The sequence below is a fragment of the Geospiza fortis genome, unplaced genomic scaffold (assembly GCF_000277835.1).
Source record: "Geospiza fortis unplaced genomic scaffold, GeoFor_1.0 scaffold94, whole genome shotgun sequence".
Taxonomy (NCBI): domain Eukaryota; kingdom Metazoa; phylum Chordata; class Aves; order Passeriformes; family Thraupidae; genus Geospiza; species Geospiza fortis.
The window spans coordinates 607,978-626,443 of record NW_005054394.1 but is presented as its reverse complement, the minus strand read 5'-3'; the positions used below and the strand labels follow the sequence as shown (position 1 = coordinate 626,443).

At 37.1% G+C, this 18,466-nt stretch overlaps 1 protein-coding gene across 1 annotated transcript in view; it reads right to left on the bottom strand.

The window, feature by feature from the left end:
* The window catches only part of PHF20L1 (PHD finger protein 20 like 1), a 54,379-nt gene extending 36,259 nt beyond the window's left edge, over window positions 1–18,120 (bottom strand). The window contains exons 1-7 of the mRNA XM_031060888.1: window positions 18,020–18,120; window positions 11,052–11,223; window positions 10,823–10,907; window positions 9,958–10,046; window positions 7,378–7,440; window positions 3,554–3,761; window positions 2,779–2,910 (exon numbers count right to left, since the gene is read on the bottom strand). Of these exons, the coding sequence (XP_030916748.1) occupies window positions 2,779–2,910; window positions 3,554–3,761; window positions 7,378–7,440; window positions 9,958–10,046; window positions 10,823–10,907; window positions 11,052–11,223; window positions 18,020–18,102 (832 nt within the window). The 5' untranslated portion in view covers window positions 18,103–18,120. The remainder of the gene's footprint in view (window positions 1–2,778; window positions 2,911–3,553; window positions 3,762–7,377; window positions 7,441–9,957; window positions 10,047–10,822; window positions 10,908–11,051; window positions 11,224–18,019) is intronic.
* Window positions 18,121–18,466: the final 346 nt, after the last annotated feature.

The window sequence follows — 18,466 nt, the reverse complement described above, 5'->3', positions numbered from 1 at the left end:
CCTGATGCAGCTGTGGACCTTGTGGCAGACAAGAAGACCCTTCTCCATCAAATGCTGAATGCTAAACTGAAATCCAGGGAACAGTTCCCTTCATACAGCCTCCTGCAACAGTGTTTAGTACTATTTCCCCAATACAGCCATGAAAACCTGGTAAATGTTTTCCTAACAGCTAGAATAGTTTTATTATTTTGTAGCCATTCCAATGGGTACACCAGCATTACTCCCAACCTTCTTTCAAATCTAAAAGCTTCTGGTGCTGGAGACAAAAATATCACAACGCAAGTGTACACTGACATACAATATATTTTATATACAAGCATTTAATGCATAGGAAATAAACACATGACCAGAAAAAATTTGATCATTAGCAGTCACATTTTCAAAATGTACTGGTATAAAAGACTTACTATGCTATGAACTGCAGAAATGTGTTAATTTGAGAACAGATACACAAAGTATCTACAAGGCAAGACAAATTTCTTGCAGTTAAAGGATTAATACACTTTCACTGAAAGGTAACACATCCTCTGCTAGCCAAGTATGTCTTGTGGAGACAGACACACTGTTTTTAAAATGGTAACAGTCAATGGCTGCAAAGTCATGGTTTGATTATTCAGTTCAGTCTGTATGAACCTCTGTCACTAGTATGATTCTCCTAATGTTCCTGAGGTAATAAGAATCTATCCACAAGCACAGGCAAATATAATTTCTAAAGGTAAAGGTTTTCCAGCTGTTTTGGTATCTATTGCTACTAACTGCTATTGGAAAGAAATTAACAAGGCTCTGTCAATATCTATCTCTACTCTCTACATCTTCTACTACTACTGCTCATGGCAGCAATTAAATTGGAACTTAACTGAAAATGTATGTCGCATGGGAATGGGGCTGATAAATTTGACATCCATTAACAAAACTTGGAACCAAAGAAGGAGCCTTCCAGGAATGACAATCCTGGGGGCAGAAGAGGGGTTTTTCTAAAGACTGTTTCCTTTGTACAAAAGGAACAGATCCTCTTCATCCTTTTTTCAATGAAAAGCTGGACATGAGCTGCCAACACTCTCCCAGCTGCATCTAAAGCACTGTGGGCAGCAGGATTCTTGAGGTGATTCTGCCCCTCTGCTCTGCTCAGACCCCACCTGCCCTGTGTGTCCAGCTTGTGGGTCCCAGCACAGGAAGGTCATGGACCTGCTGGTGAGTCCAGGGGAGAGACCCAGAGATGGTCAGAGGGCTGCAGCACCTCTCCTGTGAGCAAAGGCTGAGGGAATTGGGATTGTACAGCTTGAAGAAGGCTCCAGGGAGACCTTAGAGACCAGTGCCTAAAGAGGGTCTCAAAAGAGCTGGAGAAGGACATCTTAGAGGGGCATGTCGTGATAGGACAAAAGGGAATAGATTCAAACCTAAAGAGAGTAAATTTAGATTAGATAGGAGGACTAAATTCATTCCTATGAGGGTGGTGAGGCACAGGTTGCCCAGGGAAAATGTAGATTCCCCATCCCTGGAAGTGTTCAAGGCCAGGTTGGATGGGGCTTTGAGCAATCAGGTCTAGTGGAAGGTGTCCCTGCTCATGGCAGCAAGGTTTGAACTAGGTGAACTTTAAGGTCCCTTCCAAAGCAAAACATTCCATGATTCATAGCATTTTATTTTTACTGATTAAGAGACTGAAACAGATCCACTCTCATAAGAAAACTGACTAAACATCCTCCACTGCAGACCAATGAAAGGCTGGATAAGCCAAAACAAGTATGAAAAAAACTCTCACTGTGCAGTTTAGTAAATTAGGTTATTTTTGTTTTACAGAAACAAGCAAAAATTTGTATGTAGTTCCAAAAAAAAAAAAACCAACAAAAAAGCCCCTCTCATTTGTAGCACAGGAAAGTTTACTAGCCTTCACATGAAATACTATTGACTAGAATAATGAGTGGAATGAATTTCTATCTTAGAGTGTGTCCAAGGGCTCCTCTGTCAAGGGAGGGACTCCACAACTTTTTTCAACCCAACTTTTGAAATGCATCTGATACTTTCCCAGCACAGGTATGAACATAAGACTTTGTCCTAAATAATGGCAGGATCAAAGCCAGCAACACAGCTTTCTTATTTGGAGGACTACAAATTGAAATAATTTTTTCACAGGTAAGTAAATTTCTATTAAATTCTGGAATAAGTGCATTTTTCAGCTTTTAAAAATAAGACAAATTATTTGATTTTCTGTTCTATAGAATTTATTCTGTAGTAACATTCCTGTTTTCCATTAATATCTTTGAGCAATACAAATAGGGAATGAATGCTTCGACACTGAAAAAAAAATCAGATCTTTATAGCTTCAATTTGTAGGAATGTTTATTATTTCTAAACGAGAAACACTTTTTAGCAACAATTTCACTTCAGGAAAAAATATTTTCTGTTTCTCCACAGCTAACCCTAGCTTTAATTTACAGTCGTATGCAATTCATGACATTCTTTAGTTGTATAAACCCAAAATCACCCAATAATGAAGAAAACTGTACAGCTAGAGGTAAAATATGCTCAAGAAATTAATCAGTTCAGGATGGTTACTATACTAAGAAACTAAAAAGACCAAGTACAGTCTGCGACCAATTCATGAACCAGGTAGATTTTACCATTTATGAATTCCTTTAAAATTCTAAACAAGTAGTGACTGCAGTGACCATCTGCCTCATGAATGTGCTTTATGCAATCCACTTCAGCACCTTCTTTACAAGCATGAATATTTCACCACACGAAAAAGGAACAAAGCCAACAACAAAAAAAGTGTTTTACCAGTGATCTTGTTTAGGCGAGCTCTCTTTGCCTGAAATGAGTTGCCTAGATTACTTTTCCTCTTGTGTGATAACGCGCTCTCTGCCTGCACAAAGGCCATCTTTGGAACATCCACTACAGGGAATCCTACTTCTAAACACATGAAAAACCTCATTAACTCACATTTCATAAATGTATAACACCCAAAATACTTAAATATTTCAGAACTGCTAACAGAATGCTGTAGTAAAGAAATTTTAAATGTTTATAAAAAAGGAAAATTATGCATTCTGAAGATCTAGAATTACATATTTAAATAATAAATGGTAATTATCTAAAAATTTGTAATTTTTACTGAATGTTATGAGAAATAAGCATTAAAGACTTAAAATGAACAAATCTTATCAACTCAGATACAGTTTCAAACACCCTTGAATATGGATATATCATGCATATTGGATTTTTTTTTTTTAAAAACAAGATCAGGGATTATCTCACAGGGAAGAGAAGATCCAGGAATATCAACCAAATTGTACAATGAAATCATTAATAAAAAGCTATGTTCTGCTCTTGATGAAGTTAGTCAGAAGTTTAGCACAAGCAGTAAATGCTGACTGAACTAGATTTATCTGATAAAAATAGTTTCTGAACCAATTACCATTATGTATCAAAAGGTTATACCAGCAAATGTGACATTTTCCCCTAAAAATATTGGTTATTATTTAACTGCAAAATTAGCAACAGGAGTTCAACACTACAGAAAAACCAATTTTGTGTTTACAGAATGTGCTTTTACCAAATGTGTCACTAGATGTAGGCTCCTCTTCCTTTTTCTGGACTTCCTGCATGATTGTAGAGGTTGAGGTTTCTTCCTTTTTTGAAGGGACTTTTAGCCATTTTCTTTCCTCTTTATCTTTATTGCTGTTTGCACTGGTTCTAGGTTTACTTCCTGCTTTGTTCTTGGCTGCTGCAGCAGCAGCAGCTTTGACCAAAGCTATCCAATCCTCCAAAAAGGAAAAAATGGTGAGTAAGTATCATAAAGTGCCTAAGACTCAAACAGAAAATACTCGTAAACCCAGTGAACTTTATCTAGAAATATTCAAAGGAAATTCATTTTTATAGTTACTACTCAAAGAGTGGCAAAATTGACCTTCCCAAATTTCCAAATAAACTTGAAGCATTATCAGTATGCCATGTGGATAAAAAGGAAAAAAAAATCTTCCATAAAACCACTGTATTTAGAAATCTGGCTGTACACATTCCCTGTTAAATTACTTTTTGTGTCATTGCTTTAGAAACCCAGCAGCTCCCAGCCCCAGAAGTCTGACATTTTTCTTACCCTTCTGGCTCTGAAACACACAACTCCATAGTTGTTGACCTATTATGCAAAGCTACAACTGCCTCAAAGCAGTGTCCAGCTGCATGGAATTCCTCCTGAACTAAATTGATAAACCAGGGATAACTCCTAGCTCATTATACCTTTGTTTCTAGAGCAACTACAGACTCTTTACTATTTTCATATTACATATTACAGGTTTCACTCACTAACTTCAATAAAGTACTCTACAATATGACTGAATTTCACAATCTATATTTAAGGTATTTAAGTGTCATTTTGCATAATTGCTTATTTGTACCATACAGAAACATTCAAGGGGTGAGCAATACATCCCACTCTAATCTACTTTTTGACATTTAGACCAAGTCAAGCCACCCCATAAGGCAATGGAGAGAACCTCCTAGGCTGAGCCAAGCTCTTACCACTAGTTTAGAGCAATGAGACTCCAGCCTTATGTCTCCTGAATGTCAGGATTCAATCTGACTGCCAAAATTGTAACTTGATCCTTTTGCATGAAGTATTTTTTTGAACTTTACATAACACCGAGGTACAAAATTCTTCCATGGAGAAGTTATGTGCAATACAGAAGGCAGCAGAAATGATCAACCAGTCAGAATAAAGCACCTGAGTGCTCTGAATTACAAGTACTACCACACACAAAAAAAATATGAAAGAGACTTTTTGTCTAGTTACCCATGAATGCTTTACAAATAGTACTTTTTTTTCCCCAACTGCATACAGACTATTTTATTCTGGAATATCTCCTTGTTGTTATATCATCATAGGAGATACCTAAAGCAGCCTGATTTTAGAGATCCTGTTCCAATTTTACCTTTTCCCCACTCGTTACATATTATAAACCTTTCAAGTTTCTGCTCTGTTGAGGGTTTCTTTGCTTTCTTTGACATATGAGGAAATCATAACACAAATACCAAGTTAATTCTCCTTGCATTATGCTTTTCCTTTTCCATAGTTCAATACTTTTAAATCCCTGCTTTACATGGGTTATGCTTATTCTTTGCACCAACTTACGTACATAGAAACAGCAACAGTTTTGATTCCTCTAAGATAAAGTGTTCCATGTCCACTCTGTCAGTGCAAGATGCAGACACTCACACTAGCCAGCAGCAAAGTTAGGAAGCACTTTGGTAATGCTCACACAACAGGCAACTACTGAGGCCACTTGGTGACATGCCAGCACAAAGGAGTGTGTCTAACTGCCAGCTGCATAGTCAGGCAAAAGCACACAAACCTCTCCTTTGGGCAGCCAAAATGAGCACACCTACCAGCTCCAGTCCATCCAGAGCCTTGCCCATCCACCAGGACAAAAAACAGGACTGAGATATCTGTGGTGGTGAGGAATTAGGAGACCTGAGAGTAGAAGTCTTACACTGTACCCTGGCTAAGGGATGAAGAGGATCAGTAACGTGGCTGGAGATTAGATCTTATGATAAAAGTGGGAAGGGGAAGTAGAGCAGCCTGCATCAAAACAGCTTCTAAAGAGCACCCTGATTTTCAGTCAAGCTAAGCACTCTGGAATCAAAAGCTTTCAGAAGATACAAAGCTTCAAAAGACGATGCTGAACCAAGTATCCTGGTCTAAATGCAGCTCGTGCCACATGGAAAGGAGTTTTGTGGTTTTCTTTGTATTTCATTTCACTGTTTGGATAATGTTCTTACAACATGGAGCTTACAGCAGCAGGACACATAACAATGAAGCAAACAAAGGTCGAACACTCAGAAACCAGAGAAGAGACACATTCATTATGGTGACAGTTATACTTTTTTCCAAGATTAACATGTAAATTTAAACTCAGTGAAGAGAACTTGAAGCAGCTGGGATGGACAAGATTATGACCAGAGATTCCTTCCAACTTAAAACAATTCTGTGATTCCAAATTGCTCAGAAATTCTGTGGGTCCATTTTTGTTTTGGCTGTAGAATAAACATACAGGCACTAAAGTGACACAGTTAATGCCTGCTTTTTAACCTTGAATTACTGCTGAGTGCTCAGCAGCACAGCTCCTGACATGTGAGAATTATTTGCCATCTAAAATGGTAAGGTGACTATATTTCTTTTGTAGAACACAGGAATTCCTCCTTCAAAATGATACATTTGTGTCTTTTTCAGAATTTTTACCAAGAAATTAACAAAACAGTTGAAGAATAATAGTGGGATCCTAAAGCACGATAAATTCTGAAGTCTGCCTCAGGCTAATAGTATGCTATCTAACCATCAGCCATAATAGCAGGACACTAAATACCATAGATATCAGAGAAACTAGCTAGAAATTTTAACAGTAGGACAATTTCCCAGATCATACAAAGCCAAGGGCCCAAATATGAACACATTTGAAATTAATAGAGTAAAAGCAAAATCCTTCTAAGAGAAGTTTTCCCTACTTTTCTTTCATTTCCTGACATTGTCTCTCTATTGGAAGTAGTTGTGTAACTCTGAACCAGCTACTCTGCATCATCCAGCCTGATTTCCCACTTCCCTCAGTATCTCACCTCAGTGAGCTTCTCATTTACATATGTAACTTTAAAAAAAAAAAAAAAATAAAATACATCCAAAATGTGTACTTCCTTCTTTTTCTTTCTTACTAAAATTCAGCTTTCCAGTAAGCTGAGAAAATTGACAGGAGAATAGTAATGACCCACAGCAGTTAGAAAACAAAGCATTACTTTATGACTACTGAGGAAAACTGTCATTATGCTAATTAGATTCACTAAATCAAAACACAGGAAATTGCACGATCAAGAAATACATCAGCAGAAATTACTTAACGGCCTTACACATCAACTGGCTAAAAAGCTTGTATTTTAAAATATTCCTTGTGTAACCATAATCCTGCAACAGTGGGAAGGCAAAACCAGCAGAATTTCCAAAATCCAACCCTTGCGTCAGTAGCAGAAATCACACATACATCGCTCTCCCTCCACCTGCCTACAACCACCACCTATTTGCTTCTCCACAGTACTAAAGATTCAGTTGCTTTTTCCTCTTCTGTCACACCATAACTTCCAACTCCCACACGTTCATACATACACATACATAAAACATGAATCTCTCGACTGGCCGATTCCACATCAAGCCTGGATTCCTTACCCTCACCTTTCAATTCTACACAGTCTGCCCCACCTACATCTCGGCTCACATTGTCTCCTGTCACATCTTCTTTTTTCCTCTGGCCCATTCGCAAATCCATGCTTTTTCCTCAGCTTCCTCTTCCTGTGTGCCAAGTCCCCTCCCTCTCCTTCAAATCCCTCCTCAAAACTCACTTCTTTTGGTTCGATTTCCGTCACTAATCTCAGCTCCGGCGCTATCTGCTCCCTCTCGCGCGCCTGATTACATTGAAGATAAAACAAAAAACATGAAACAGAAAAAGTAAGTTATCCAAACACTTCATATGTGCTCTCAAAAGGGCAGTCTCAATATCCCTTTTTCCCCTCTCTGTACTATGTTAGTCACAGACTGTGTGATTTTGAATAACTTTTGCTTATCTGAACCACAGCTGAGCCTCAAGACTCATTGAGGCTGAGGCTCATTGTCACTGAGACAAATATTTTTCACTCTTTAAAAATTTTGCCTTTCCATCCTCATTACTGAATTTTATTAAAACACACATCTGCTGCAACTCAGAAATAGTTTGAGTGCTACAGCACCTACAGTCTTTTCCTTCAAGTCACACTAAGCTCAAATCAAAGTATTAACTAATCTCTATCTCTCTTTAAGTAATTTGAATTCTGCATGCTTAGCATACACCTTCCACAAAGATCTTAAAATTTCTTAGATTTATTGATGTACTAGAACTTCAACTATCTTAAGCTTACACTCATCTATGGAAATGTATTTTTTAGTTTGGATACGCAGAAAATACAAGTTATAAGTTTAAATGAAGCGTGAAATGTTGCATCTGACAACTCTACTTAATTTTTCAAATCAGTTTACAGTCTTGCAATTTTTGTAACCTATACATCAATTTTAGTAAATATTTTCTTACAAAATACATAATGCAAAAGAACAAAAAAATCCATGGGAGTTTGAGGCTTAAGCAAAGCACAGCCTCAGATAACTGATTTTCAACCAAATCTTAGTTCATGTTTTTATTCTGAAATAACAAAAAAACACTTAGAAAAACAAACATTTTTCCATTGCATTATATGCAAAAGAAGTTGCAAGAAAAATTATATCATTGCTTTTGAAAGCTACAGACCTTCATGCTTATTTCTTATTTTGCAGGATTAAATGCTACAACTAGTATCAATCAGCATTACAGAAAGCAGAGTTGGAGGTGTTCTTGTATCCAGACAACTTAAAATTCTAAATCCATCTCAAAGTGTAAATTTGTGCCCCCAATTCCTTCTCAAGATTTCATTGAAGCAGCCTACATTCAACCCCCGAGATGCATAAGTGGCACCATAACTCTCAACTACTGAGAAAAAATTAGAAATAACAGATGAGCTGGACTGCCACCAAACAAGTCTGGACAACATAATGGTTGTGAAGTAATGGATTTACTATTTTTTTTAAAGCTGAGATTGCCTGTGGCCTAAAGAGTAGTAACTCAAGATAAGACACAACATTGCTCCCTAGGAAAAGCACAGGACAGAATCAGGGAGCTCTTTCCACTGTCACAAAAGACTTATTTCTTTTTGGCCACAATCACATTACCCAAGTTTTGCTTCTTGTAAGTAAAAAGGAACACTCAAGCTTCCTAACTTACTGTCATACTGACAGTATTCCTTGAAATACTACACACTGGTTCAACAGAGTTACTGTAAGACTGCAGCAAGAAGCCAGGGTTAGTGTGACTATAGATTTCAGTTTAATCTCCTTCAGGAAACATCTTTTAAATAATGCAGTGGTGTCTGCACTAAGTTCCAATGTCCTTTGCATAGTGGATCAACCCTACCATACAGCTACCCTTACCCTGGAGGCCAGGATGTGGAGATGCTTTCAAGCAAATTCAATTATCCATCTGCCCTGGTGACAACATGGATGGCTACAAGGGTAATTCTGAAATATTTGAAGTCTGCAAAGTTAGGAATATTCTGAAGAAAACTAAAAGCAAAGACCAGTTTTCACGGATTTTGTCTCAGTTTCAGTGGAGTAATTTCCCATTAAATATTAAACACAGTTACCATGCAAAATAAATGCAATGGCATTTGCACTGAAAGCATGTAAGAGTTTTCAATGATGTTTCCCTTTCACAAGTAAAGATAGGCCTAGTGACTAAATCTTGTCCTTTACTTCACAGTCTCCCTCAGCTTCTATTCAGCATCTCTTTAACAGCAACTGGACATTATAAGAGACAATAAATACTTATCTGTCTGATTGCCCCAAAGTTCTGATACGGGGGAAAAACCCCAAAGTCACATTTGTAAGAACATGTGGGCAAAAATCTCTCGTAGCAGCACACAAAAGACATGGCCAGAGGGCAGGAAATAAATAAAATTTAAAAAAAAAAAAAATAAAAAAATAAAAAAAAAAAATCAGCAGCACAGACTGCTGACAAGCTAAAGCTTTTTTCATGAAAAGACACCAGAGGGAAAAGTCATTGGATGCCCCTGGTTTTGTAAACTCTGTAAGACAAGGCTTTGTGAAGAGATTAGTTGGCAATGGAGTGCCCAGCAGCCAGACATTTCAGTGAGGCAAGGCCACTTGAGCAGCACACTCTGAGGCATCATCCATAAACTGGTGAAGCAAGGCAGTGCAGGGCCTAGAGAAAGACTAATTTCAATCTAGTTGCGCTACTGACACTTCTACTGTCTTATGATATAAAAAACAAACAAACAAAACAATGAAAACCCAAACAACTACACAGAACCTAACAAGGCAATTGCTTCAAGTATTCTTACCTGCCCTTTTGCATCCTCTGGCATAGACTTGATATGCATCCTTTTAAGACATCGAATGACACCATCATAGAATTGCACTGTGAATGTTCCTAGAAATGATTGATGGAATCACTATGAGTAGTTAAGAAACAAACACACTTTGTTACTATGAAAGCTTTATGTTTTGCATGTTATTTTGTATGACAAGGGTAACCAGGTGTTAACACTAGTCAGGATCAAGAGAGGTACAAAATACCATAAATGATGACCTCAATGAAACCCTGCTTTAATACTGTTACTCCTTGTCCAGCTGGGCAATTTCAAGTATGTTTAAGCTGTTGAGTCACTTCTGCTCATAATTCATTGAAATAATAATGTAATATTTAAGATGCCACACTAGGGAAAAAGTTCAACTTACATCCAAGTCCTTATTTGCTCTAAACTACAGTAAAAATGTCAATTTTGTATGTTCATTAGAAACATCATCATTGTGAAGTATTTAATCTGTGTTCCCTTATTTTCCTATTTCCATTGTTTTTCTTCAATAAAGATAACTAAAACAATTATGAAAATTTAAATAGGACATGAACTCAAATCAACAATAGTACAAAATTGTCCTTAAACTGTGCACAGGAGCTTCTGATCACTGAAACAGTAAAAACATTTTAAAAAGCATTTTGTCTTCTAGGAGAAGACAAAAAAGAAGTTTTCAAACTTGATACAGATAAAAGACAAACATTTTACTAAATTTCATATATAAAAACATTTTCACTTAATATTGCGGCAGAGAGGAAAACTTCATAGCCATATCACTTTTTTAAGCAGACTAAATCTACAGCACAGCATTTTCAAGCAGATCTTACCAATGGAGCATTCCAATACATACCCTCTTTATTAATTGCTTCAATCTTTGCAGGGTAATATCGACAGTCTGTCCAACGAGCTAGGACTTCTTCTCCAGGTTTAAAATCCTATTTTAAACAAAACTAGTAATCAATATTTAAATAATTGAGATTTTTCCTAAAAAATAAGTATTATGTGCTAGAGAGATTTAATGTAGGAAAACAAGTAGAGAAGTTTACAAAAGTCTAAGACAAAACAAATGTACCACTTACAACAAATTCTTCATCATCTTTCAGCCCCTCTTTCCTCAAAGCTGGTCTCTCCAAAGGTCTCAACCTGTTGCTGTCCCAGTAAATCCACTCATCGTAGCGATGGCTCCAGCGTTCAAAATGCACCAACATCTTCCCCTCCTCATAATCTATCTTCTCAATTCGAGATGGATACCTGAGTGTTAAACACAAACTGCTAAGTCTCAAAGGCTTCAGTCTTGGTTTAGATACCATAGTGCCTACATGACCTTCCAGAATGTTGTATTAACACTTTGTACTTAAAACTCTCTAAGTCTGAAAAAAAGCTAAGTAACTGAAATGATTGGATAAGATTTAGTTCAAGAACCTATAAACAACATTGAAAATTGTAATCAGGCAGAATTCAGCTCCTTCTGCCCTTCCAAGAAGTATTGAAACAGATTCAAAAGTGCATAGAATCTCCTAAAAAATAAAATTAATTACATCACTGATTTTATCAGCATTTATATTAGGGCTGCTTTAAAGCTAACAATGTGTATGGAAAAGAAAGACCACAGGAAAAGGACAGCTACCTTTAACAACCTGGTTTTTTTCAAACCAAGTACTACTGTGAGCCAATAGTAAAAGAGCAGAGCTTGAGCAACCAATTTCCAATCCTACTGCAAATTCTTTAGCTAGAAAGGCAACTGACATATATAGGAAACCTGTCAACATCATCAACTTTGAATATAATCTCTCCAATATACTGACTGTGCTCTTAAAGGAGTCTCTAACACTATGTTCTGACTAAAATATAACTTACCAGGAAGTACAGGCTTTCCTTATTTCTTACTAACTGGACTATACATTAAAACAAAATATGTCAATCTCAATTTGCTCCTTCTTTTCTCCTGTGCTACTTCTTCAACTGCAGTGATGTATACAGCTTCCCAAGATTTCAGTATCTCAGGAGCTATTAAGAAAATCTCTCTGATATTCTAGGTTACTACTGCAGCCACATTTCACCCTCATATCAGAATTCAGAGACACTCCAAACTCCTGTTGCACTTCTCTCATCCATATATTTCAGAAATACTAAATATTTTTATCTGTTCTTTAAGACCCCATCTTTTTCTCGCTGAACTTCCAAAAAACCCACAAAGCCTTAGTCTAAAACAGAAGCCTCTCATTTGCCACTCCCTAATAAAATCTTTTTCAAGTCACTTTTTCAAATCTTTCAAAGAAACAAGATCAGCCTCTCTTCCCCTTCTAAAGTAGACTTACAACAACAATCTAACAAGAAAGGTGAAACTGATGATCTACTGCATTAAAACAGAATGTAAAACTCTTGGGTCAAACCTGTATCCCAGCAGCAACATTCTGGTTTAACTTTGAACAAGGCTTCAAGAAAATAAGACAGCCATGAGATGGTTTTCCTAAGCCCTGCCTCTGATTATACTTTCTTTTTAAGTCCATATGCTGTTACACTTAGAAATTTTATTATAAAAAATTATTATAAAGTTTCTAGGTTTTTTTCATCTTCTGGAGAGTTCCAGTTTTAGACTTGGAACTTGACACTAAAACACCAGAATAAGCAGGAAGAGGAGCAAAGCAGAGGAAAAGGTTAAGTTACTGTTACAACAGCAAGTGTGTAAGAAACAATGTAACCTAAAGGACTTCCAAGTAGAAGGACAACATAGAAAATATTTAACAGAGGGAAAGAAGGAAAACTACCAGAAAAGCAACAGGAGAGAAAGTTCATTTTGCAGCAATCAGAAATGGAAACCAAGAACGGTCCTGCCCTTTCCAGTACAGTTAGAAATTTTAGATTTATTGGATGCCAGCCACCAGTGATGCAAAACTACGGTTGTTTCACAAAATTCACGGCCAACCAGCTAAAAGAGAATTCTCCTTTTCCTACACATGTGCAATGCAAACACTCTGCTCCCACTATGGCACATCCCTTGCTATGGACAGGAGCTTTCTCTGGTCAGCAGCAGTCAAGGCACCACTCCAAGCACTCTGTGAGAAGACAACAGGAGGGACAAACTGGGAAAATACAGCCCTGACTTGGAAAGAGCACACCACGTAAGAGGGGAAAGTAACATGCAGAGCACAGTTTAGAGACAAATAGTTTAAAATTAAGATAATTATAAAGAAAACTCAGCAAGCCAAGAATCAAGACATATATATACAAAATCAAAAGAGAAAAAGTTAGCATCAGTTATTAAAAGAAGATGTGCAAAATATTAATTCTCATTAGATACCACTTTAGATGAGACATGAAGCTCAAGGTATTTATAGGTTAACTTCTCTTTGCTAAATACAATTTCTGCTATCAACATCTTTCTAAAAATCCATGATATGTCCTTAGAGATGGAGCTGCCCAAGCCATATGCAATTGGTTATTAGGTAACCCAAACACAACTCTGTATTTAGCAACAAACTATTATCCTCAATATCCATTAAACTTAGCCCCACATTGTGCCACAAATATGCACAAGCAGTAATATTTCACAATACTGATCCCACAGTGGAAAAGACCAGAACATATGTATTGCAGAACTTACTCTTGTAAATTATCCCCTGCACAAAAAGATCTTTCTGATGGTTTTGTACTTTAGCTGAAAAGAATTGATTTCGTTAATTAAAAAGATTAATATGAAGATGATTACATCTTTTACACTTCAGAACTTTTATGTGGAAGTTCCTTCCATCACAAAGTTACAAGAAGGCATGTGAAGAAATACTGCAAAGGCAGACACAAATGTCATTCTTTATAGTACCAAAGAATAGTAACATCTAAGACCAAAGCAACTTTCCAGTCAGGTTAATTCCTCCACCAACTAAGCCACATTAAGTCATCACAATGAAACTGATATACAGCTGGATCTGACAACACTTCATCAGCACAAACCAGAAAAACACACTCTAAAATTTGAGGGAAAAGTCTTCACTTTTCAAAATAAAAGAAAAAAAAGACTCAGACCAGCACACTGAAATCCAATAATCAAGGAGCTTCTTTTCTGGGAAGAAACAATATTCTGCAGATGTTGGGTATGCTTTTTCAAAAAGCAGCTGGAAAGAGCATGTAGTAATCACTAATGAAGTTTCATCCAAATTTCAGGGGATGTGCTCTTGCTTTTCCAAGAGGGAACAAGAGAACTGCTGGTAGCTGAACTTACCTGCCCAGTTTACACATTGCATGCCCTCCATTCTCAGGTTCCAATCTTGGCGGTTCCAACCCATTAGAATTATGCAATATTTTTGGAAAGCCTCAGAATTTGATATGGCTTAAAAACTAATACTATGAAGCCCTGGTCAGGCAACAGCAGTGTTCTAACATTTATACAATTAAAAATAATTGAAAACTTCCCACTTCACTTCTTGACAGTGTGAAAAAAAAAACCAACCCACTGAATATTTTTTCCAAGGCACTCAACACACATTAACAACCACACAGACAGCACTTTTTTTTTACATCCTCCTTTTCAACCTTCAAAAGTGACCAAAAAGTAGTGAATTGGCTTGTGAAATGGGACAACAGGCATTTCAAACTGTAAAAGAGGTACAAAAATATTAATAAATCTGCCCAAGTTTGTACCTACAAAGTCTACAAACACACTCATACTTCCTGCCTTTGCAATACTGGTTTAAAAAGTGCTTCCTTCTACCTCACAGAGGATATAAAACCAAATACCCTCCATACTGACTTCTCACAAATAGTGTTCTAGAGTCTGCAAAATCTGCCAACATCTATTTCTAGGTCTCCATACTCATTATACATATATTGTATTAAATATAAAGCAGACTTCACTTCCCTTTCAAACAGCTGCCAGGTAACCCAGTCAACTGAAATCCAGAGCAAGGACTGTATCAAGTAAGATTTCTCAATGTCTTTCAGAGAAAAGACTTCCTCCATACTGGGGGGTGGGGAGGGGTGTGGAAGTCCATCCAGATAATCAAATATACCAAGAGATAGAACTGTTGTTCCAACAACTAACCTATTTTAGAGGGCTGTTTCCATTCCAGAAACCAGGGACATCTATCTGTACTTCATTACCTAACTTAAGAGTTTAGATCGAGCAAAGTAATAAAGACTACCAGAAAAACAACAGGGTTTTTCAAATCAGTATCTGCTGCTTACAGGACAACCAGTAGAGAGCTACAGCCAAAAAAACACACAGAAAAATATTAAAAAAAGGAAGAGATACATCTTTAAATATATCAGCTTTGCAAGGACAGTGTCCTACTTGTGGCAGCTGACAGCTCAAGAATTGTCTTACACACAGACATGCACTTGCAGGCAAGTGCAGCTCTACTGCCTTTTCACGTGCTCTGTCAGCAAAGAGAGGCAGAAAAGGATGTATGCATATGTATCAGTTTTTGTATGAGATCACAGGAGAATTCAAACTGAAAGCAACCTCAGAAAGCCTCCAGTCCAACCTCCCACTCAAAGCAGGGTCAGCTATGGCAACAGGCCAGGTTTTCCAGTGTTTTATTAATCCCGGTCTTGAAAAACTCTCATGCTGGAGACTCCACAAACTCTTCAGGCAACCTGATCCACTGCTTGACTGTCCCAACAGGAAAAAGATTCTCCTTGAACCTAGTGTGAATATCTCATTTCAGTTTGTGCCTGTTGTTTTGTTCTCTAACTACCTGTAGGGTTTGGCTAAGGCTGGTTGATGACAGCCCTGTAGGTATTGGAAAGATGACAGTGGGATTTCTGAAGCCTTTTCCAAGCTAAAGAAGTAATTTCCTCACTCTCTCTTCATAGGTCTTACATTCCTCCAGCCCCTGATCATTTCACATACTTAATAATTTTCTAGTTTGTAATTTTCAATCCCATCTCATTTATTATCTGCTGACAGATGATCAGTTTTGACTAGAGCTGCAGTTCATGGCTTGCTTCAACGAATTTAAATGGAACAAGTGGTACAAGTTCTTTATGCAAGATGATCCCCTGCAACAGCATAACTGCTGTACTTGATAAAGGAGCAATAAAGCAAAAATAAGTCATGACCATCAGATGACAGCAAGCTTTCAGAAAAATGGAGAAAAAAATTAAAATCCTTTTAAAGGCTATTTCTCAGCAAGTGTTCTCAATTTGTCACTTGCAGAAAGACTGAGCTAAGCAATAGCAATGCTCTTCAATTTGGCTTTTGTTAAAAGATAATAAAGAGATTTCATGTAAGTTCAGCAAGTTTATTTTCTTTGAAGTATGTATTTCTGCATGCAAATGAGCAGAATGCATACAGATTATATATAGAAAGAATTTTAAAAACATCCACCACTCCCTTATGCAACAGAAAGCCAACTAAAAAAAAATCGCATAGGCTATCATTACAACCCTTGACACCCTAATAATAGCACAAGAGTAGATTTTCTGTCACAAGGTATTTGGGTTTGTATTATTAGTTCATTTTGTATTACTAGTTCACTTGAAATACAGTCCAGTTTTCATTGTTGCTGTAACTGTTAAATTTTTATATTAACTTTCTTCTGTATATGGTACCACAAAAGTTTACATGCATTTAAACTTGACCTGGGTCTACCTGGTGTACAGACAATAAATCAAATCCTGGAAAGTTCAGGATAAATTCTATTCTTCCTGAAAACACCCAGCAACTCAGCTGCAGGGCTTGTGACATGGCCATGCCTGACAATCCAAACCTAGACAAGAACTCCAGCACTGACATGCAACTCTTCCCTGGAAAAAGCTGGGCAGGTCTGACACAAACTATACACTGGATACTCAGTGATATTTTTTTGATACTGTTAAGCTATCTTTACATATTAATTGTTGTTACCTGATTACATAACCAATTATCTCTAGTCACAGAAGATGCTAACAAAAGTTTTATTGCTCTATTTTGGATGTTTCCCTTATCCTGCCATTCAGTTACAGAATCAGTATGCTGAAAACCCAGTCCACAGCAACAGGTAAGAACAAGAATAGTTCTATAAACCAAGTCCTTTAGAGTCCCTTTATAAAGACAAACACTCTTCCTATAACTAAAATCAAAGCTCTACAAATAAAGAGTTTGACTCAACTTTTTATACAGAGCACATAACACTGGAGCAGACATGTCAATAATATACAGACTTCCCTCTCACATCACTTGGAGTTAACAGGATCAGATATTTGCAGGAACATACTGAGCTCTCCAGGAATGCAACAGAAAAGCAGCTACACACCTCTGTATTTCCCAGCCCTAATAAATCAGAGAGCAGCTAAGAAAAAACTTCTAAGTAGAAGCATCAAATACTTCTGCCACCTACTCTTAACAAAACTAGGGATTTTTCAAACTCAACTAGCATGGCCAGCACACATCAACAGATTAGCCCACTTGCTTTAATAAAATTTTTACTAACAAATTTTTTTCATCAGAACAGCTCCTTTCACAATACACATGCTGTGCAGCATAGTCCTTGTGCCCCTAATTTTCATTTTATAGTCTGAATTCACAATAGGCCTGTCTGGTTGCAGAGTCGCAGTTTTAAGCAATTAATTCCTCCAGCTGTTTAATAAAAACACAACTGTATCTGCCTATCCCATGAACTCCAATTCAGGATGTGGGTTTGGTTTTTTTTTTTTTTAGAATCTGTTTTGTGGACCTGTCAAGTGTGACAACTGAACACAAAACAACTCCCCTTGCATGCCTTCAAACGAAGACAATAGAAGTCTTTGATCATGAAGTTTGCCTCATTGACACACCGATCACCTGGGCCATGACACTGAATTCCACACTACTCCAGAAAGGCTCTTTGCTCCCTACGGCTGTGCAAGCCACCAAGAGCAAATAAACACAAACCCATAGGAAAGTTTAGCTTGATTTCTGAAGTGAGAATATTTTCCTAACACTTTTAACAGACTTAGGTGGAAATTAATAAAGTTCATGTGTGGAAATTGCCATTAATAGATGCACTGTTTTTTATAATCAATTATCAAAGAACACGAACTACACAAAATAATTATGCTCACAGCAAACACTACCCAATGTCTTCCATACCATTTTTGCAAATAGTCCAGTGCCTCCAAACGAGCACCAATCTCAAATGTGATTCCAGGACGATTTGGAGGCTTTTTACTCATCTTGATATTGTCTTTTTCACCACCTTGGAAGGAAGGAAAAGAGTTGCATTAAAACACATTATGCTGTTTTAAATGTGTCATTGACAGCAAATATATTCCAGAGGGTGAAAAGATGCAAAATTTTGATCCTGACTTTGTATTAACTGCTTAGCTTACAGAAATACAGGCAGGGCCCAAAAAAAAAAGGCATAAAAAACCTTCATAAATACTTTTATTCAGATTTCTTTCCCCGCAAAAATATCTGTCATCAACCTTAAGTCAAAAAATAACAAGAAAAAAAACATAGTGCTCACCTCTGGAACTCTACTGGACTGTAATTCCTTCATATCATTTTAAAGCGAAATTTTAATTTACCCATAGTTAA